Raw genomic sequence first — 23,492 nt, 5'->3', positions numbered from 1 at the left:
TCTTATACCTCAAACTGATGGTGATGACATTAAGACCGGCCATCAAATATTTAGTCAAAAGACCCCTATATTGCTAAGGCCCCTTCATGTAACTGAACATAGAAAGTTTTCAATGCGTTTTTTATTATTATTATTATTATTATTATTATATGAATGTATTAAATTTATAGTATACGTTTTTATGAAACTCATTATTTATTTTATCATTTCCATATGATCATATTTGTTTGTCATTTCAGAGTTAGCAGATATTATGCAATAGACATCGTCTGTAGATTATGCTGCCTCATATTACAAAGGCTAAGGAGGAGCACACATGGGATGTCCTATCTTCCAAGCCCTATATGAGGTGACTGCAGCATCAGAGTCCTTGCATATCAGGAACTTTCACCGATACAATTTAATCAGTGGACCATGGTAAGTTATCTATATCTGATACAATGATATATAAAGTATAGGAGAGTTATAATGATCAAATTTAATAACTATGAAAACTTCATATAAAAATCATTGTTGTATTGGTCTCTTTTTCTAGACATCGTATACTGACAAAGGTGAAAAGGTAATTGTGTTGCTTACATATAATATGTATTCTAAGGATAATTAAAGTAAGAATTAAATAATAATGGTATTCTGTTGCGTAGAACAACTATTATCTAGTAAATCACTAGTCTGGTGATTTTGTGCATATCTGAGTGTATTGATAATATTGGTAAAAATATATGCCAGAAAGAATGCAGTATGCAGGGGCGATTCATAGGAAAATGGATTTCACTTTTGATCTATAGTGGCATTAACAACAAGTTAGTGTATAAGTGCATGCTCTATTACTAACTGTGAAGAACATCTCAGGATGTTTCAGCATTTGGTAATTGCTTTGTACCATTTATATTAGACATTCAGTTTTAATTCCTGGTTGAGTTTTAACGGGGCACATTTATAGCGTCTGAAATGTGATGATGTGGAGCTGGCGCTATTTTTGGATGAAATCAACATGCAAGCATTGTGCTGCTTTCAAGCTATATATCCATAAAATGCTTGCATCGAAATTTATTTACTAACCTAACAAGTGAAATACCTGGTTACAAACTATGTATTTGAGCTGTAATGTAGAGCACATTAGAAGTAGAATGAGAAAATGACACAAATAATGGAACCCCTATCTGTTAGTACATTTTTCATTCATATGTTGTTATCCTTATCTTATAATAATTATACCGTTACTAACTTTATCTCATGAATATACTGTAACTACTGGTTTTGCTTAAAAACATTTATCAACATGAAAAATAAACCTTTGTTGTATTCAATTCAGCATGAACAAGGAAGATTTCTCAGTTTCCACTCTATTACTTTGTGGGTCAGCAATGCAAAACAGGTAGGTGGCACAAAATGAGTTAAACTGAAGATAAAAGAATTCCTCGGAATGTAGCATGATTGTAATAGTGGAGTGTGATTGGTTATTGCAGGGGAGGGTCTGAGGTCCCTTCAGAATCTGTTTTTACTTATGATGTGTACCACATCTGGTGATTCTAGTAGGAACACATTCTAATTCTTCAGAGAAAGTCTCCGAGATGTGTCACATCAGGTTTCTTCAGGTCACAGTGACATAGAAGGTCATGATGAGCACTGATTCTTTACATTTTAATGGAAATGCTGATATTAATATATATATTACACGGCTCCTGTATTTGTAACAAAATGTATAGTTATGTTGCATTAAATATTGTTCAGCAAATAGCACTGACTCTTACAATCTAATATACATGGAGTTTGACCCTTGGTCAAAGACCACATAAGCTGAAACACAAGATGGATTAAAGTGATGTAAGCTTTTTTTGCATGATACAAGCAGTGTCATCTATTCTACCTTTAAAATAACAGAGCAAGGAAATATAATAGTAGAGCTGAAATTTGTATTCTGCATTGGAATCAGGACTGGCTTCTCTCATAACCTCATTGCAGCTTTGTCAATAAGATTATCCTAGGGTAAAGGTGAAATATTGGCATGAAAGGTAACGTAAAGTTATTTTTTGTAACTCGTGATGGCGGATTCTCTTTTTTTAAGATATTCTTGAGCATACATACAATTTATAGATACTCTGTGTATACAACATATCTGATAAAAATATATATTGGCCAACAATTCTATCATGATAAGTAGTTTAGATCACTCTCTAAGACTCATGTGAATGGATCTCTATTTTGTGTATTTGAAATTGTTGCATGTAATTTATTGTACATTTCTTTTTCACCTAAGATATGTTTATTTTTTCCACTTTAGGCTGCTTCTTTTTATTGCAATAAAATGGGATTTGAACCATTGGCATATAAGGGCCTGGAGACTGGTAGCAGGGAGCTAGTAACTCATGTCGTGAAGCAAGACAAGGTATATAGAGGAAAGCTTGTAAGAATTTGGTTATTAGCCATTTTCATAGGACAATACTAAGGAATATCTAATCTATCCACACAGATAATTTTCCTCTTCGTGTCACCGCTTACTCCGGGAAATAAAGGTATTTTCATTAAATATTAAATTAAAATTTGTTGCAAACTTTAAGAATATTAGAAGGTTCATTTAGACTCCTGGATACTACAGCACAATATAATTTTTAGCAGTGAAAATACCATGTTTTTAACTATAAATTTTATGCTGCACTTTAATACGTTGATATCAGCAACTTTGTCTGACGGTCAGTTTAGATATATCTAGGTGGCTAAAAATATATTTTGTTGGGAAACATTCATAGATATATTTAGGTCGATCTTTTCTTCTACAGAATTTGGAGCTCATATACAAAAGCATGGTGATGGTGTGAAAGATGTAGCATTTGAAGTTCAAGACTGTGACTTTCTTGTTAAGGTAACTATAAATTAGAACTAGTAGTTGTAAATATTCACTGTAAAAGAGCTGTAATAGATAAAGATAATCATGTGCTTCATGGAACATATGGAACAACACTAACTGAAATACAATAATGTGATTTATGTTTTATGATATTCTTGTAACAGAAAGCCAGAGAACGGGGGGCAGTAATAGTAAAAGAGCCCTGGATTGAAGAAGATAAATTTGGAAGAGTGAAATTTGCAGTTGTTCAAACGGTATTTATATATTTATATATATATCTGTTACAGCTGTTTATTGTAGCCTAAGGCTAAAGAATAGTAAATTACCAACATCCAGAGGTCCGTTTGTAACTAGGGGTCGTCTGTAAGTCGGGTGTTCTTGAGTAGGGACCGCTTGTACAATGAAGAGTTACCTGGATTGCAATCCATCACAACTAAAACCTCTTAAAATATTTTTTTTTTCCCGCTCTGTATTCAGTATGGAGATACAACACACACATTGGTGGAGAAGCTGGATTACAATGGCATCTTCTTACCAGGATTTCAACCACCATTGTTTAAGGATCCGTTGCTGCCAAAGCTGTAAGTGCTTCTGTTTCTAGTAAGGCTGACCAAACTATCTCACTTCTCCCATACACTCCGCCATGATAGGCGGCGCATGCGCAGAGAGATTGGAGACTTCACTACTTGCTGCGGATAGCAAAGCAGATGACCGTGCAGCAGGCAGTGAAGTCTTCACTCTCTGTCCATGCGTTGCCTATCAGAACAAGATACACTGAAGTGGGAATGAGGAGGAGGGAGGTGGGTTTCAATAAGGAAGAGGGCGAGCATTTTCGGACATGGTGAGTTGGTCGTTTTCGCACCCCCCCCAGGGACTCACTTATGATTGCTGATAGGGAGACAAATAAAGTTTAAAGTACTTTAATTTCATAACGATTCAAAAAAGTATGTTTGCCTTATGCATTATCGTGTCTTTGGGAACCAATCTACTTCTAAAAATGGCCCTGCGGTGACAGGTTCACTTTAAAGCTGTACATTCATCAATGACATTATTGTGTATTGTTTTGTCCACATAAGAACTAAGTTAGTATTCCTTACTGCTCAGTATCCAGTGTGAATAGTTTTTCATGTGCATTAGACCTGATATTGTTGGTATTTATTCATATTGTAGGCCAAGCTGCAAACTTAGTTTCATTGACCACGTGGTAGGAAATCAACCTGATGATGAAATGGTCCCAGTTGTTGACTGGTAAATATATATCTCATCGGCTGTACAACTTTCTCTCTTAAATGACTTCTACATTTTTTCAACCTTCTGAAACTTTGGATTAATTTAACCCCTTCACCACTCCCATGCGGCTATATACTATACGTACTATATGAACATGATTCGTGCAGAAAGGATGTTTATAAACATCATGACTGTGGCCAGCTTCAAATATCTACACAGGGAAATCTCCCCTTTAATATAATGGGGCACATTTACTTACCTGTCTGAGAAGTTCACCCGAAGTGAATTCTTCCAACGATAATGCACTCTGGTGCGATTCACTAAGATTGTGCGTCCGATATCCTGCATCTGTCGCTTCCACGCTCAGGTCCGCCGGAGTTCACCTTCTTGTTCCCGGTGTATGCAAGTGCATGTCTTGCGACACATTTTGAAAGTTAAATCCCGCACTCAGTCTGAATCCGTCAAATCGTCCAACAACCCGCCCCCCCATTTCTGTTGCACAAAAGACAGCGCGATTGTGCCAAAATCCGATCGCGTGCAACACAATCCGCGAAAACCTTGTGAAGTCCGGTGGAAATGCAATCCGCGGACCCTTAGTAAATAAGCCCCCTGCATTGTGTATGGATGATTCACAGAACCAGAGATATCCACATCTTAGCGTTTTCCAATTGTAACTTTTTCCCACAAACACAAGTTAGCCCCTATCCACAGGAACATCTACAAGCAATAACCAGTATTTTATTAATCATAATAATTTACAAGAATGGCTCACTCCAAAGTCAAGACATTTTTGGTAAAGTGAAGAATTTTCTTTCCATCTTTTTAGGTACCAGAAATCTCTTTTGTTTCACCGCTTTTGGTCCGTAGATGACAAGCAACTTCATACAGAATTCAGTGCACTCCGCTCTATTGTTGTCGCCAACTATGAGGAAACCATTAAGATGCCTATTAATGAGCCTGCTGCTGGAAAGAGGAAGTCCCAGATCCAGGTACAAAGTCCATGTTATTAAACATATTAAAAAAGACAACATAACATATGTAAGTGACTTAGAAGGGCATCCATGCCTGCATTGTTTACATACAGCCGAGAGGGCAAAAAATCAAGAAGAATTGATACAGATACATTAGAAAATTAATATGTATTCCCCTTGAATAAATAATAATAATAAAGTAAAAAAAAACAAACACAGATCACCAAAAAACTGTTTGGTACCTATATTTGGTACCATAATTGTACCATAACTCTATTGGACCCATAACATTATTGGACCCGCTCTGTGAGCGCCAGAAAAACAAAACCTGAAAAACTTGCCAAAAATGTAAATTTTTCATAAAATCTCTTCACAAAAATGTTCTAAAAAGTGATCAAAACAGTTATGTGCGCCAAAGTGGAACCACTGAAAAGGACAACTCAACATGTAAAAAATAAGCCCTAAACCAGCTCTGTCAGTAAAAATGTAAAAAGAAAAAAAAAAACTATATAAATGAGGTATCACTGTATTCGTCATGATCTATAGAACAAAGATAATATGTTATTTTTATGGTATGGTGTACAGCCCCAAAAGAATACAAGAAGAAAGGAAACAAAAATGTACATTTTTTTTCCTACATACATTTAAGAGTTAAAATCTCATCAATGGGCTAATAACCCACTAAAAGTAAGTATTTGTAATTTGTATTTGCATCTAATGTAGCAGAAAATAAGCCCTATATGTCCAAATTGCCAAAAAAATAAAGATTATATAGCCAGTAAAAAGGGACAATGCATAATCTGCTCTGAATGGAGAAGCTTCCCTTCAATGCCCTGGCGTGTGCCCATACAGCAGGTTACCACCACATATGGGGTATTGTTATACTCGGGAGAAATTGGGTATCAAACTGTGTGGTATTTTACACTGAGAATGTGAACATTTTTTGAAAAACACATTAATTTATCCAAAAAATGTAAATTTCAAAATTGCATCCGATTTTGTTTTAACCCTGTAAAACAATTAAAGGGTTAACAAACTTCAGGTGTAGTTTCTATAATGAGGTAATTTATGGGGTATTACTTTTATTTAGGCCTCTTAAAGTGACTTGAAACCTGAGCAGGTCCCTCAATAGCAGGATTTTGTGCTTTTTATGAAAATGTGAGAAATCTCACCTAAAGTTCAAAGCCCCATAACATCTTATAAAAATGAGAGAATGCATAAAAAACCATGGAGACATAGAGCAGACATTTGGTTAATGTTAGTTATCAAGTTTAAGTTGTGTTAAGTTTCAAGTTTTTGCTGTTATGACTATGTATGGAAAAAGTAGAACCTTTTCCATTTCAAAATTGAGACTTTTTCCAAATTTTCACCACGTATCCGTTTTTTTTCATAAATAAACGCAAAATATACCAACAACATTTTTCAACTAACATGAAATACAATGTGTCATGAGAAAACAATTTCAAAATCACTTGGATATGTTAAAGTGTTCCGAAGTTATAACCACTTATAGCGACACAGGGCAGATTTGAAAAAATGTTCCGTGTCAGGAAGGTGAAAAGTGGCTTTGGCGTTAATGGGGTTAAAGTTTCTTTAATATTGATGATGTATTTTTGCAAATTAGATCCTTGGAGGATTAACACCTGGCACCCCTACTGGTACACAGCTCTGCCAACTTTGTAGTGACCATGCCATGTTACTGCAGGTCCAATTGCTCAATGCTATCTATGGAAAAGGGGGGAGTGGGCTTGGTATTGGAGACCTGCCAATGGGGCAAATACAAAAACAAATTATGATGACATATCAACTTTGATCTTCAATTATATTCGTTATAGGAATATGTTGAATATTATGGTGGCCCAGGAGTACAACACATTGCCCTAAACACCTCAGATATCATAAGTGCAGTAAGTATTTTGTATCTCATTATCAAAAAAATCATTTACTTGAGTTTCTTATATAAGTTTATGTTTATGTCATATAAGTATATATGTTTTTGTCAGTAAACCTACTATGTTTTTTGCAGATCACCAACTTAAAAGAAAGGGGCATGGAATTTATGTCTGTTCCATCAACTTATTATGAGACACTAAGGGAAAATTTGCAAACGGCAAAAATACAAGTGAAAGAAAATCTTGACTTGCTAGAGGTTGGTATGCCTTTGATGTTGATCAACAACACAACAAATATAATCTATCATTAATATAGATGGTCTGTTTTTAGGAACTGAAGATATTGGTGGATTTTGATGAAAAAGGCTATTTACTGCAGATTTTTACTAAACCAGTCCAAGACAGGCCAACCTTGTTTCTAGAAGTCATTCAACGTCATAATCATCAGGTAGGTATGGATGTTAGTTCAGTAAGATAAGCAATAAAAAATAGATGTATGGACAAGTACAGACATGATGCCAATACTTCTGTTAGGGCCAGTCAATTAGAGAGCCATCACTTCCATTAACCTCATACTCATGGTGGTAGTTGCTCATCTCTTTGACTCTTTATAAAATCTTCCTGTGACCCTATAAATTGTGCAATTCATATCTAAATGCTTGATCCACATCTGTATTAGAGTGGTGGTGGTGAACCGATTACACAGGTTTCACTCAGCACCCAGGGCCAGCTCCAGGTTTTAGTAGGTCCCTGGGCGATAGAGCCTCTGTGGTCCCCTTCGTGGGCCGCCCTTCAGTAGCCACACTGCCCCCCTCTCCTGTAAACAAAATGTATCCCCCTCCTCCCCTGTAGACACACTCTATCCCCCCTCCCCCTGTAGACACACTGTATCCCCTTCACCCTATAGACACACTGTAGCCCCCCTCCCCCTGTAGACACACTGTATCCCCCTCCCCCTGTAGACACACTGTATCCCCCTCCCCCTGTAGACACACTGTATCCCCCTCCCCCTGTATGCACACTGTATCCCCCCCTCCAGCTACATTGCCCCCCCCCCCCTGGGAAAAAAACCCTCACCTTTTCTCGTTCCACCGAAGCAGCGCAGGAACAGCTTCCTTCTTTCTTCGACGTACGCCCGCTGTATGCATTGGCTCTACAGTCGGCACACGTGATCCGATGACATCATCATGTGCACTGGATTCAGAGCCGTCGCATACAATGCGGAGCGCCGCTTCAGGGGAATGAGGAAAGGTCAATATCTGATCTGTCTCATCTCTCTGTGAGATACTAGAGAATGGTCAGAACCTAAATGAAAGAAAAAAGTATCTGGGGTGTCACGACAATAAATGGAATAGTACGAATGTGGAAAAAATGTCTTCGCTGGTATAATATGAGAGGCCATTTTCTCATATAAAGATTATTGCATTTATATATAATATAGAGCGATACCTGCGTTGATTTCTATATATATGATCTAACAAGTGATATTGGATACATGGTATATTGGGAAGCATATAAAACTAACATGCGGCTTGTGAGGCCCGTTGTGAGGAACACCAAGCTGCTGGAAGGTCAAATGATCCACAGAAGTAGAATGGGCTCCTTGCCGGTTGAGTAAAGATGTAACAAAACTTTAAACTATCCCCTGTTTATCCAATAAGTGAATGAAAGAGGTATATGCATCAAACCCCTGGCCTGTGACTTAAACTCGCAGCAAGACGAAAGCTCTACCCTGAGGAAGAAAGCCGTATTACTTGAAAACGCATTCGGTGCAAGCCTTTTTGTCCTGCCGCTCCACCCATACCTATAGTGATGGTACTTCCGTGAAACAGCGAGTTAAAGCCACCGATCAGGGCTTTGCTACATATACCTCTTCCATTCAATAATTGGATAATATAAATGGGGCAGATTTTAAAGTTTTGTTGCATCTTTACTCACTGGCAAGGAGCCCATTCTACTACTATGGATCGTTCCAGTAGCTTGGTGTTTCTCACGCACGGACATCTTTAAAGGGTAGTCTTTAACAGATATGCCATATAACTGAAAACTACTCTCAGAACTTCAACAAAAGTGAATGGATGCCTGGTCACCTTTCCACTTACTGCAGTCTGGAGACGGGTTATGATATACATGAATAATGTTTAGATTACATCAAATTGCAGAATTGTGTTTACTAAAAGGCAGTACATACCAATTGAATTTGGACTCCTACAGTTTCTACACTGTCAGCAAGAAAGCTTGTGTCTTCAGTATCATATATAATATAGACTGAAATCAGAAAAGGTGTAAACAGACTCTTAGGAGAAATTATTATAATTCTAACAATTAATTTATATTTTAGGGATTTGGCGCTGGGAATTTCAAGTCTTTGTTCGAGGCTATTGAAATGGATCAGGCAGCACGAGGAAACCTTACTGTTCTAACATCTAATGGAGAAATAGAAAGCTTATAGGGGGGGTGCAGGGTACACATGTACTGTGCCACAGAAAATCTAAATTTTTATATATTATGAAATTAAATAACATACTTAAGTGCTCCTCCCAAACTGCTATCAATACACAATTTACGTAACCCTTCTATAAGTTTTTGTGGGCATTGCATGACATTGATATCATTTGTAATTTTTTTCCTTAATGTAATTTATAAGGATGTTTAATGACCATCAATTATGTAACAAAATGTGCAACTGTTTTGATATAGATATTAGAATCCTAATAGAAATTGGGGAAGATAATACTAATCCTATAGACAGGGCACGCTCAGACTAGATCATTCCAAAAAGACTGATGCTGGAAGATAAATTAGTACCCAGTCTGAAGTTTATTTCACCTATTAATAAACTTATTTTCCTCCTTATTTCTGATGTCTATACGAAGGACATTGTTACATTCTAAGACAACCCAAAATGTCAGCAAGCCAAATCCCATCTCTAGCAGTGTCATGGTCAGTCCATGACATGCCACTTTTCATGTTCCGTGATCCCTGACTGATAACGGCAATTGCGTTTTAGCCCTGAGGGTGAGGTCACATGGTGCTTTCTTGGTCCATACTTGGTTCGTTTTTAAACGGGCTGAAATGCATGCGTTTTTAGTTAGTTAAAAAATGGACCGTGTGACCACACCCTAGACTACACTAACACAGACGTATGAAAATGGCCGTATCCGTACTGTACCATTTTTTTACGTGTTACATACGGCCACCTTCATTTCAGTGGACAATACGTCCAACCATTTATATTGCAGTTTTTGACACCGTAGCGTATCGTATACTAGCCGTATAAAAATATAGAGCATGTCCTATTTTCTCCCGTTTTTCAGTTCTTTATGCCCTAGAAGTCTATGGGGATGTATAAAATACGGGTTACATACGTGCTGCATACGGATGAAAAACGCCACGTATATACGGGCTCATATGGCCTGTAAATATGGGACTGGAGAAATCATACGGTTGTGTGAATGCACTGCGCTGGACTTTGTCTATGATCCCAGAACACGAAAAGTGTCGTGGAGTGCATGCATGGAGTCAAGACCCCAGCAGTGATATTGGTCCATGCCACAGGCCTCTTCATAGTCCATGGTTCACGTACCAACATCGGCAATGTGAATCTGCTCTTATTCTTATAGTTTCAAATCATATCATTGGAAGCTGTGGCAAATGGAAACATTAGATATATTAGTGCTGTTTAGTCATAGTAAGTTAACAACCCCAATATTAGATTTATTTTAAATCAGGCTTGTATTGAGAATAGCAAAGTCTAGAGAAATAACATGTATACACACGCATCTGATGTGTCCCTTTATTGTTTACTACTGAAATCCCCATATACCTAAAGCCTCGCTGCCGGCCCCATCCAGCAAGTTACACTTCAGAATACTCCTATACAATATATACACTCCACAGACATATACACTTACACTATATATGGATTACACGCATATATAAAAACAGAACCATATATACTCTACACACATACACACACACCATACATAAGAAACACTCAAATATAGGTGCACATAAATATACACTGCCCAAGAAAATAAAGGGAACACTTAAGCAACACAATATAACTCCAAGTAAATCAAACTTCTGTGAAATCAAACTCTCCACCTGGGAAGCAACACTGATGGACAATCAATTTTACAGGCAATTTGCAAGACACACTGAATAAAGGAGTGGTTCTGCAGGTGGTGACCACAGACCGCTTCTCAGTACCAATGCTTTCTGGCTGATGTTTTGGTCCGTTTTGAATGTTGGTGGTGCTTTCACACTCATGGTAGCATGAGACGGACTCTAGAACACACACAAAGGGCTCAGGTAGGGCAGCTCATCCAGGATGTCTGCTGTGTCTGTCAGCATAGTGTCCAGAGGCTAGAGGTACTACAAGGAGACAGGCCACTACAACAGAAGATGTGGAGGGGTTGCAGGAGGGCAACAACCCATCAGCAGGACCGCTACCTCCACCTTTTTGGAAGGAGGAACAAGAAAAGCACTGCCAGAGCCCTCCAAGAGACCACAAATGTGTCTGCACAAACAACTGACTCCATGAGGATGGTATGAGGGCCTGATGTCCACTCATAGCCCAAAACCGTGCAGGACACTTGGAATTTTCCAGAGGACAACAGGTTTGGCAAATTTGCCGCTAATGCCCTGTGCTCTCCAGATGAAAGCAGGTTAACACTGAGCATGTGACAGAGTTTGACAGGTGCGCGCCAAAGGCAGCCTGACTGCCATTTGGTGCTGATGTGGTTGGCCCTGGGTTCCTCCTTATGCAGGACAATGCTAGACCTTATGTGGCTGGAGTGTGTCAACAGTTCCTGCAAGATGGACTGGCCCGCTGGTTCACACAAAATACTGAGGCTCATTTTGTCTTGTTTTACAAACATCAAAGTTAAATCAGCCTGTAGTGTATTTTTCCACTTTAAGGCTACATGCACACTGCCGTGAGCCCGCTGCACCGTAGCACGGCAGCGCGGGGAGAGGAGGATAGTGATATATGGCCGCTGCGCCGTAATACGGGAAAAGATAGGACATGTCCTATCTTTTCCCGGGCTACGGAGCGGTACGGTGCTGCACGTGTACTGCACCGTACCGCTCCCATAGGGCACCGTGAGCCCATAGAAGTGTATGGGGGACGTATATCGGCCGTATATACGTCCCCCATGCTCAGGGCCGGATTAAGGTTGGTGGGGGCCCCTGGGCGCAAAATCTGGTGGAGGCCCCCACTCAGTGCATACACGTCCTCCTGCTCACTATCCACTATCCCCGCAGTAACACTGCTACATACAGCCACCTCGTCCCCAGTAACACAGCTACATACAGCCGCCTCGTCCCCAGTAACACTGCTACATACAGCCGCCTTGCCCCCAGTAACACAGCTACATACAGCCGCCTTGCCCCCAGTAACACAGCTACATACAGTTGCCTCGTCTCCAGTAACACAGCTACATACAGCCGCCTGGCCCCCAGTAACACAGCTACATACAGCCGCATCTCCCAATGTAACACATCTACATACAGCCGCCTTGCCCCCAGTAACACAGCTACATACAGCCGCCTCGCCCTCAGTAACACAGCTACATACAGCCACCTCGCCCCCAGTAACACAGCTACATACAGCCGCCTTGCCCCCAGTAACACAGCTACATACAGCCGCCTTGCCCCCAGTAACACAGCTACATACAGTTGCCTCGTCTCCAGTAACACAGCTACATACAGCCGCCTGGCCCCCAGTAACACAGCTACATACAGCCGCATCTCCCAATGTAACACATCTACATACAGCCGCCTTGCCCCCAGTAACACAGCTACATACAGCCGCCTCGCCCCCAGTAACACAGCTACATACAGCCGCCTTGCCCCCAGTAACACAGCTACATACAGCCGCCTCGCCCCCAGTAACACAGCTACATACAGCCGCCTCATCCCCAGTAACACAGCTACATACAGCCGCCTCATCCCCAGTAACACAGCTACATACAGCCGCCTCATCCCCAGTAACACCGCTACATACAGCTGCCTCACCCCCAGTAACACAGCTACATACAGCCGCCTCATCCCCAGTAACACAGCTACATACAGCCGCCTCATCCCCAGCAACACCGCTACATACAGCCACCTCATCCCCAGTAACACAGCTACATACAGCCGTCTTGCCCTCAGTAACACAGCTACATACAGCCGCCTCGCACCCAGTAACACAGCTACATACAGCCGCCTCGCACCCAGTAACACAGCTACATACAGCCGCCTCTCCCCCAGTAACACATCTACATACAGCCGACTGGCCCCCAGTAACACATCTACATACAGCCGACTGGCCCCCAGTAACACAGCTACATACAGCCGCCTCGCACCCAGTAACACAGCTACATACAGCCGCCTTGCCCCCAGTAACACATCTACATACAGCCGACTGGCCCCCAGTAACACATCTACATACAGCCGACTGGCCCCCAGTAACACAGCTACATACAGCCGCCTCGCACCCAGTAACACAGCTACATACAGCCGCCTCGCCCCCAGTAACACAGCTACACACAGCCGCCTCACCCCCAGTAACACAGCTATACACAGCCGCCTCACCCCCAGTAACACATCTTTGTATCTACCTTCACCCCTACCAGATATGCAGTCCCATTTAACATACACCTCAGCCCACACCAGACATCCAGTCCCGCAGTTTATACAATTACACACATTTATACACTGATATATTCACACCTTTATATACACACATAAAGTTCTACACTCGTATGCTTGCACCCATATATATACAAGTATACACACACATTTATGTACCCATATACATTTATACACTAATACACAGAGTATACACAAACTCATAAAGTATATACACAAATACAGTATATATACATCACACATACGGCATACACATTATATACAATATATATATACACACATACAGTATACACTGACCATATTTACATATACATGCAGTATAAAAACACCATATACACACATGCTGCATATACATACAGAATATACACACATACAGCAAATACAGACACATTCAGTATATACAGCATTTTCACACACATTCAGTATACAGAGCATATACATACATACCATATACACAGCATATAAACATAAACATACATCATATATACATATATATATATATATATATATATATATATATATATATGTGCATATATTTAAATGTGCACATATATATGCTTGTACAAATATATGCGTGTATACAGTATATTCATCTATACACAGTATTTACATATATACACACAGTATATACATATATACACATATACACAGTAGATGCATATATACACATATACACAGTATATACAAATATACACTTTATATACACAGTAGAATCATATATACACAGTATATAAATATATAGACAGTAGATGCATAAATACACAGTATATACACAAATGCACAGTATATACATATATACACTTTATATACACAGTAGATGCATATATACACATATACACAGTATATACATATATACACATATACACAGTATATACATATATACATCATATATACACAGTATATACATATATACACAGTATATACACAGTATATACACAGTATATACATATATACACACAATATACATCATATATACACACAGATAAATAAATATGTAATCTATACTTACCATTTTAGGGTGTTCGGCTGTCCCGTCAGGAGGGTGTTCGGGCGGGGGGGGGATTGGGGTCTGAAGACAGCTGCTTGTTCCAGCGGGCGGGCGGGGGTAGGGCTGGCATCGGGGGCCTTGCGGAGGATGACAGCTTGTTCTGGGAGGGGGGGACGAGGGCGGAACGGAGGACGACTTCTTGCTCCGGCAGCGGGGGGGGGGGGGGGTTGCGCGTGGAGCGGAGGACAGTTCGATGTTCCGGCGGGGGGGAGGGGGGCGCGTGGAGCGGAGGACGGCGCAATGTTCCGGCGGGGGGGCGTTCTGAGCGGAGGATGGCTGGATGTTCCGGCCGGGGGGGGGGGGGCGGTGGAGCGGCGGACGGCTCGATGTTCCAGCAGGAAGGGGGGGGGAGTTTGAGCGGAGGATGCGGGGAGCGGCTGAATGTTTCAGCGGGGAGGAGTGGAGGATGGCTGTCTGTTCCGGCAGGAGGGGGGGTGGCGGCGTGGGGATGCAAGGTAAGGCTGCTTGTTCCAGAGGGGGGGGAGCGCGAGCGGGATTCCGAGCGGGCGGGGATGCCGGGCAATGCAGCGGGGTGGGCGGGAAGGTTGCGGACGGCTCGGCCATGCAGCTGAAGGGCGGGGAGGCGTAACTTGTGCCGAGGGGCGGACATGTGGGCGGGCAGGCCATGCAAGGGGATATGCGTGGAGGTGGTGACCTGTGCCGAGGTCGGGCGGACGACTAAGGGAGGCGGCGGCTGAGGAGTCGGGAACCGGGGGACGCGATCTGGTTGGGGACCCTGGGGGGGCAAAATGGTGGGGGCCCCGGGGCTCGAGCCCCGGGAGCCCCGCCTATAATCCGGCCCTGCCCATGCTGTAGTGTGAATGTAGCCTAATTTTGTGGGCGACTCCAAATCCAGGCCTCTTCTGGTTAATACATTTCATTTCTATTGATGATTTTATTTTTGTGATTTTGTTGTCAGCACATTCAACTGTGTACAGAACAATGTGTTCGATGAGAATATTTTATTCATTCAGATCCAGGCTGTGTTATTTGAGTGTTCCCTTTATTTGAGCACTGTATATACTCACACACTTGTACAATAGTAATAATATTGCAGTAATGAATGCACCATGTACATACCTACACACACAAATATATATTTATACACATACACACCACCTGGGAATATACTGCACATTGCTATATAGCAACAGAGATATACTGCAGTCCAGGTATGCCATAAGGTAGATACAGACATCACTTACTATATAAATCAGTCAAAGCTACGACCTCCTATCTGTGATCTGTTCTGGTCTTTCATCTTGGTGAGCTCCTCACAGATGACAATTCTTGTTCATTAGTTACAGAACTTTAACAACTTCTCTCATGCATAACTTATGGCTACAGAATACACCATAAGTTATCTTCAGCTTAGTACAGCACATCTCAAAACTATGCACCTAAAAATACCACAGTCACTTACAGTAAAATGTGACATACATAAAAACTATGGGGGAAATGTAGATAGCGGCCACGCCCTTCTAACATCCTGACAGGTACATCAAGAGGCATAAACCTCTAGAAATACACATAGGGTGGCGTGGCCGTCACGCAAAACTACACCAGGTCCGACCTGGCATAGTTTTGTGTGAAAATCAGCAAATGAAAGTTTGCTGGGTTCTCATAAGAATGCAGACAGGTACGCCCCGTGCCCCCCCCTCCCTCCACACACACATGGCGTGGAGGTGGTGTATTAGTCATTTTAATCACAAGTTCTTCCACTGCACAATAATTTGTGATTATTTCCCTCCTTCTACTCCAGAAAACTGACCATCAGATTAAAATCATGTAGGGCATGCAAGGTCCCCAGCTCATGCCAGCACATGTCCAGCCCCGTTTGAAGCATCCCACTGACCCTCTGGATGATCCAGAGGAGGCATGGGAGAAGGTCATGTGGTCATATGAAACCAAAATGGAACGTTTTAGTATGAACTCCACTTGGTGGGTCTGGAGGAATGGCTAAAATGTACTTACTGAAATTCCTTTCCTGTAGTCCAAAAGCAGCACAAGGTAAACAATGAGACCAGGTCCCCTAGGTACAATCACATAAAGACATGTTAGAAAGCAAAGACCAATCAAAGAAGTAGGCCACCCATAAAAAGGCGGAGAGAAGGAACAACCACTTGTTTTTGTAATGAAGCAATAGAGATCATTATATAATTAAGCGAGGGTGTCTTGTGCTGCGTTTGGACTACAGGAAAAGAAAATTTCGTATGTAAATTTTAGTCTTCCTGGTCGTCCTTCAGGCAGCACAATAGAAACAATGAGACTTGGCAAGCATTTAATTTAAGAAGGGTAGGATTAACTCGGCAGCTGTAGCATTTTTTGCTAAAAACAGACGCTTCTGTAGTCAGTGGGGCACATTTACTTACCCGTCCCGATCCCCACCGGGATTCGGGTCAGCCGCGATTCACTAAGATCGTGCGTCCAATTTCCTGCATCTGTTGCTTCCCCGCTGAGGTCCGCCGGAGTTCACCTTCTTCCCGGTGCATGTGAGTGCTGATCTTGCGACACAATTTGATTTTTAAATTTCATGGTTTGTCCGAATCAGTCAGGTTGTCCGATGTCCTTGACCCCCGGGTTTGTGTCGCATGCAAGCTGGGGCCGATGCGACACAATCTGATCGCGTGCGCCAAAACCCGGGCCAATTTAGAGCAAAACGGAAAAAATTGCAAAACCCGGCGAAAATGGGGTGTTCGGACCCTTAGTAAATGTGCCCCAGTGAGTCTAGCCTGTAATGATTTAGGAAGTTGGAAGACTGTGTAGCGGTTTTACATATCTAGTCCAATGGGGGACTAGAAGAGACGTAAGCAGCAAACCAAAAATATCAAATCAGAATGTGATTTATTATGGTGACGTTTTGATGTTGACCACCTTTATAAAGCTTAGTCCAATGGGGTGAGATCAGCTTCTGTCCTCAAAGTTGCTGATGAGTGAGTGGGATCAGCCTTAACATGCAGTGGAGATGGTAATCCAGAAAGATTATAACACTTCTTGATGGCACTTCTGACCCATCCAGCAAGGGTAGCTAGCTTCTGATATTTGTTAGAACCTCCATGCTGAAGGGAAAACGCTTCTTATTTCCTTAGGCTGCATTCACACTAACATAGAACGGCGGGCCACTTCGGTACACTGGAAAGGAGGAGGGGTGAGCGATGCTTGCCCCTGCCCCTCTACATAGTGATATATGGCGCACGGCGCCAGAATACGGGAACAGAGAGGACTTTTGAAGGCAGAGAAAAAAATCCCTCCCAACATCCAACAAATGCCAATTGACTTGATCTCAATCTTGAGGATCTGGAAATAGTAAGTTTCTTGAATAAGGTTTTTAAGATATAGTACTTCTGGTAAGAAAACCCGGCATTGATCTGAGGACCAAAAAAAATTCACCAAGATCCCTTGGCCACAGCAACAAAGAATAGCGTTTTCACATACAGCCATTTGATGATAGGAGCATTCAGCATTAGCTCAAAAAAAGGACCATAAAGTTTTACACACAGCCAGATCCCCTGAAGTCACTAGAGGATTGAAATTTGGTCTCGAGTGCATAAAAGGTCTACAGGGTGTTAACCTTAACCTTGTCACTCTTCTTGAAGAAGCTGCAGAACAGCACTCAAGGCTTTTGGTTGCATAGACTTCTCATGACACCAGGAAATGAAGATAGGATGTATAACAGAGTTGGGACTACTAGTGGAAGGTCTTCTAGCAGCCAGCAGGGTGTCTGTGAAAGGTATTACGGTAGATGTTCACCAGGACATGAGCCCAGAGATAACCGGCTTATAAGTGACAGAGCGCAGACACTAGTAGTGTATAGATCATACATTAATACAGGGCATGTATGATTCACATCGTAGATAATAATGGCAGCGTATAAATCACGTAAGTAATACCGTGTTTCCCCGAAAATAAGACAGTGTCTTATATTAATGTTTCCTCCTGAAGAGGCACTAGGTCTTATTTTCAGGGAATTTTTCTATTAACAAAAATTAACACTTATTAGCGATAAATCTGGCACCGTGCCTGTGGTGCCGCTGCAGCACAGATGTACCGTGTCACCTCCCGCTGCCTCAGCGCTGAACTTGTTGGCTGGAGCTGCTGCATAGATCACTGGCGCGGCGGTCACAGAGGACTGCCGGAAATGCTTTTCCCCCGTGCACTGTCACTCTGTAACAGGAGCTGCTCCCACACAGCATCTGCCCGCAACAGCAGCGGCAGCCACTGACAGTAAAACTGCCGGCAGTTCAATTTTCCCGGGCAGTCACTCGCAGGGGAGTACGGGGGGACACTATTGCTACATAGTGTCAGCTCCTCCGGCGCACAGACAGCGGGGAACTTTATGCCCGAACATCTCCAGCGGCGGGTTACTTCAGCGATGGCTACCTCCAACAAAAGCTACCAGACGTGAAGGGAAGGGGATGGGGGGGGGGGGACCATCGGTATCTGACGGTATCTGAAGGTCTTACTTTCAGGGGAGGACTTATATTTGCAAACCTACTAAAAACGGCAGTAGGTCTTATTTTCAGGACGTGTCCTATTTTCAGGGAAACACGGTATGTATATGATACCTGAAAGTTCAGGGAATATTATTAGGGCAGTAAAGGCACAATTTATGTTGGCTTAAGCCTTTAAAGATTTGTGTCATGTTGGGTCTTCCAGTATGACAGTGACTCAAAACACACAGCCAGGGAAAATATGGAGTGGCACTGTATGAAGCATTTCAAAGTACTCCAGAACGGAACCCAATCAGAAAGCTTTGGGGGGAGCCAAAATTTAAATGTTGCCCAGTGACAGCCTCGAAACCTGAAATCTGTATGGATGACTGCGCCAAAATCCTTGCTGCAGTGTTTGCAAACTTGGTCAAGAAATCCAGGAAGCTTCTCACCCCCCATTTGTTTCTGTACCAAATATTGCGCTTAGTTTTTCTATGGGATCAAATTCTAATTTCATGCAATATAATGCTAATTAATTATTTAAGATTCATACAATGTGATTTTCTAGATTTTTTTTTTTTTTAGGTTGGGTCTCTCACAGTTGAAGTGTACCTACAATTAAAATTACAAACCTCTTCATTCTTTTAAGATCTGGAAACTTGCAAAATCAACCTGGGATCAAATATTTATTTCCCCTACTGAAAGAGGCATGTTCTGAGAAAAGACCATCAAAAGAATGAAAAACAACTATAAAAAATTATCAATATTTTAAGGTTGCACTGCCATAATATTACCGGCAGAAAATGGAAGGAGGGAGCAGAGGAGCTCTAGTGATGCAACTCAGAGCACTTACACTTAATTTACACAATATGTAGTTATTTTGAAGGTAAAATACAGGAACACAGCTCCTAATAAACATATTGTTAAATTGATGCTGCTGGGAGCAACTCAGCAACTAAATAAGTGGCAGATTACCTTTAAAGATGTATGATAAGCCTTATGATCTCACCATTAGACCATTAGACCCAATGTTCTTGGTTTGCTAGTCTTAATTTAGGCTATGTGCGAATTCTCCTTAAAAGGGGTTTGCCCATGAAAGAAAGTTCTCAAATTTTAGTTTACACAATAAACATTTTTACTTTTTTTTTTTTTAATACAATTTTACTCCATTTGATGACTGTTTTTAGCTCCTATAACTCAGCGATTGTCAATGTTAAATTTTAGAGTGTGGACGAGGACTCTCTAAGCAGACACATTGGGGGCTTATTTACTAAGGGTCCGCAGAACGCACTTTTGTCGGATTTTGGAAATTTTGGGGAGTTGCGCCACTGTGACAGCTATTTAGAAGGGTAATGTGTCGCACGTGCCAGCTTTCATGCAACGTAAATTGGGGGGGGCGGGCCGTCGGATGATCCGACAGATTCGGACTGAGCGCTGAATTTACTTTTGTGTTGCAAGACATGCACTTACATACAAAAGGAAGAAGAAGGTTAACTTCGACAGCCCTGATCGGGGAAGCAACACATGCAGGAAATTGGGCGCATGATCTAAGTGATTTACGGCACAATAAATTCCAGTCAGACATTCCGGATCGGGGAACGCGGCAGGGACTGGTAAGTAACTGAGCCCCATTATATTCCCTTTGTGCTACGAGATGCTGCGAGCCAACAATGTGGTTACATTATTAGTGTCCAGGTATATGTACACTTTTATTTACCTTCTGAACATTCACTGGTATCTGACACAGAGGAAAAAAGAGATCAGACACACCAGAGATGATGAGATCCATATTACACACAATGACACTCTGCTAACTCAGCTGTGTCACACACACACAGTCAGTCTGCTGTACCTCCTTCTCCTGATACAAAGATATCATTTTGCCTGTAGCTTGTAGATTTAATCTCTTCAGCTGTTTGCCTGCAGGAAATGTGAAAATGTGAGAATCTGTGTGAGCTCCTCTTTGAATGCAGGGGGGGGGGGGGGGTTCATGGTGCAGATACTCTACAGTGCGAGACAGGAGAATCTTTTCATGAGAAAAATGTGCCCTGTCCAACCCTAAAGTGAGAAGATTAACCGTCGAATAACGGGGCCGAAATTGTGTACATAAGGACTGATATAGACAGGTTAGAATTATATCTGTGAAATGTTGTATTTCTGTTAAATAACAGTAAATTAGAGAATGTGTTATTTTGTTATCCTAGGTATATTTAAGAATCTTACTTTGTGGGAATACCCTTTAAAGGAAATCTACCATCAAAATCAAGCATTAGGAGCACTTACTCGTAGATCCAAACTATTAAAATTATGCTAATGGCCTGAAGGGCTCCAAGGGTTTCCAGAGCCCCTCCATGCTGCAGCTCTACAGGTCAATACACTGTCGTCCTCCTGCACCCTCCCTCTACCTGATGCAATTTCACAGCCTTGGAAGCTGCCGCATGAACGGGCTCTGAACTCCCCCCAGGGCCCTTCAGGCTTATCAGCAAGATTTTAGAAAGGAGGTTATGAATAACAAATATAAGAAGATTACCACAGTAATGTTACCTGGATCTATGAGGTTATATGGTTTATCGTGCTTGATTTTCATAGGAGATTTCCTTTAAAGAATTTGTAGCAAATTCAATCAGAATTATGAAAAAAAATTTAATTGCGAAAAACAACAGACCCCATTATAGGTCAATGAGGTCTGGAATTATTTAATTTTTTTCTGGTTTGAGGATAGAAAATAAAATCCAAAATTGGCCACAGGTACATATCAATACAAGCAACACTGTACAAAAGAAAGGAGACGTTTGAAGTTTTCTGTAAGAAAAGTGAGTATATTTATGGTTTGCTTTATAAAAGTTACTATAATACAATGGTACAGAGTATTGAATTCACAAAAATATGAACAAATATATACAGGCAAGACACACCCACAAAAAAAACACTTTCTTCAAAAACAAAGTATATATCCAAGGCAGTTTTCATATGCACAAAAAAAAATCCCTAAATGTAGAAGATTCTTAAAAAATAATTATATTGAACCCGCAAAATCTCTGTAGCAGAGACCTGAAAACAAAAGCTAATGGAGCTAATGAAAAAATAAGTTCTTTTATTGCAAAACCTGTCGCTTGGCTTCTGTGTTTTGTTTTTTTTGTTTGTTTTCCTTAGACTTTTGTGAATTAAAAATATCCTTATATACAAAATAATCCCATGAAACTTTCAGCAGTGTGCCATTAGATTTATTTTTTAAACAACCCCTTTAAAATATTCATTATAGTGTTTTATTTTAGGAAATACTAGAATGGCAATATTTATCTGACAAATGAAACAAAAATAGATTTATGAAATATCGAAAATCCAGTCGTTTGTCGCAACTGCTGGAGTTGCTTTGCAGATGATTTGCTCTGGCTCCTGGCAGTTTAAGAGCTAAACCTCTCTTAGCTCTAACAACAAAACTAAGCAGCCCAACACTTTTGCAGTGAGAAGCAAATGCTATGCAAGGCTTCTGGCAGCAAAAGTGTTAATACATCCGGTTTATTCTCTCTACTTGTAATAAATACACAATGTTTCTAGTGTGGAATAGGGGCAAGGGTGGTCTCCATTTCTTCCATTCAATTTGTTAATGCTTCTAAATTAAATCTAGCTTGACAAAAAAAAAAATATTTATACAGAATGTACATGTTATATAAAGCTTGACACAAGCTAAAATCTGCTACTTGTTCACTCCAATATACAACGCTTCTTTGCTCCAGATTCCTTATCAATATGGTAGAAGGTTTGGCTGCGTTTCCCCAGTGGGATGACGACCAACATATTGCAGAGGAAATCCTTCCGCACTGAGCAGTAACTCCAAAAGAAAGTAAAAATTACAATATCCACTTGAATTATTTACACGCAATTGTCTCAATTACAAAGAAATCAGCAAAGGGAAACCAAATTCAACTTGTTTCTACAAGAAACAAATGCTTCGAGATTTTGTGTGAAACCTTGTACAAAATACGCAGTTTCTAAGTACACTGAAAACCTGTTCTTCATTAATAATTAGCTATATACACAAGCAGAGAAATCTTAATTTTTCCTTTTCTTTTTTAAACATAAATGCACAGATGTGATCACAGCGAGAATCAAAAACTGTTCCGTCATTTTGGTGGATTTTCCATTTTTTTTCCCCAAAACAGTTGCCGTTTGTAGAACGGAAAATAGAAGAAACTTAATGATGTTATAGAAAAGGTCACAGGGTGAAAGTGGGACCTTGGTGTCGAAGTGAGTGCATTTATTAAAAAAATAGAAAATGGGAAGGTGGGGAAGCTGGTAAATTATATACAGGAGACAAAACACACAGGATTCTTAATTTACAATTCTCTATGTTACATACTAAACATTCACATTTACCGTTGAAAGCGAAGCGGTGTTTATCGAATTGAAGATTAGAGGTTGAATGTCTTTCCT

General features: G+C 40.9%; 2 protein-coding genes across 2 annotated transcripts in view; one reads left to right on the top strand and one right to left on the bottom strand.

Moving 5' to 3' along the window:
* Positions 1-281: 281 nt before the first annotated feature.
* Positions 282-10,074, top strand: HPD (4-hydroxyphenylpyruvate dioxygenase). Its single transcript, XM_072143633.1, has 14 exons — positions 282-417; positions 536-562; positions 1,316-1,378; positions 2,285-2,389; positions 2,474-2,516; positions 2,781-2,863; positions 3,013-3,102; positions 3,326-3,429; positions 4,019-4,096; positions 4,905-5,067; positions 6,885-6,956; positions 7,076-7,198; positions 7,273-7,389; positions 9,283-10,074. Exons 1-14 carry the CDS (start codon positions 415-417, stop codon positions 9,391-9,393), a joined length of 1,182 nt encoding a protein of 393 aa, XP_071999734.1. The 5' UTR covers positions 282-414; the 3' UTR covers positions 9,394-10,074.
* Positions 10,075-20,907: 10,833 nt separating this feature from the next.
* The window catches only part of SETD1B (SET domain containing 1B, histone lysine methyltransferase), a 34,524-nt gene continuing 31,939 nt past the window's right edge, over positions 20,908-23,492 (bottom strand). Inside the window, exon 19 of the transcript XR_011854346.1 lies at positions 20,908-20,978. The gene's annotated coding sequence lies outside the window, so the exon portion shown is untranslated. The remainder of the gene's footprint in view (positions 20,979-23,492) is intronic.

Source organism: Engystomops pustulosus, chromosome 1 (assembly GCF_040894005.1).
Source record: "Engystomops pustulosus chromosome 1, aEngPut4.maternal, whole genome shotgun sequence".
In the NCBI taxonomy this organism is placed as follows: domain Eukaryota; kingdom Metazoa; phylum Chordata; class Amphibia; order Anura; family Leptodactylidae; genus Engystomops; species Engystomops pustulosus.
This window is presented reverse-complemented; position numbering and strand designations above follow the sequence as displayed.

What these genes read in the sequence shown, in the direction of transcription:
- HPD (XM_072143633.1), top strand. An exon ending in ATGGTCCCAGTTGTTGACTG is followed by an intron (nt 4,097 to 4,904) that starts GTAAATATATAT and finishes CCATCTTTTTAG; the next exon opens with GTACCAGAAATCTCTTTTGT. An exon ending in AAAATCTTGACTTGCTAGAG is followed by an intron (nt 7,199 to 7,272) that starts GTTGGTATGCCT and finishes GTCTGTTTTTAG; the next exon opens with GAACTGAAGATATTGGTGGA.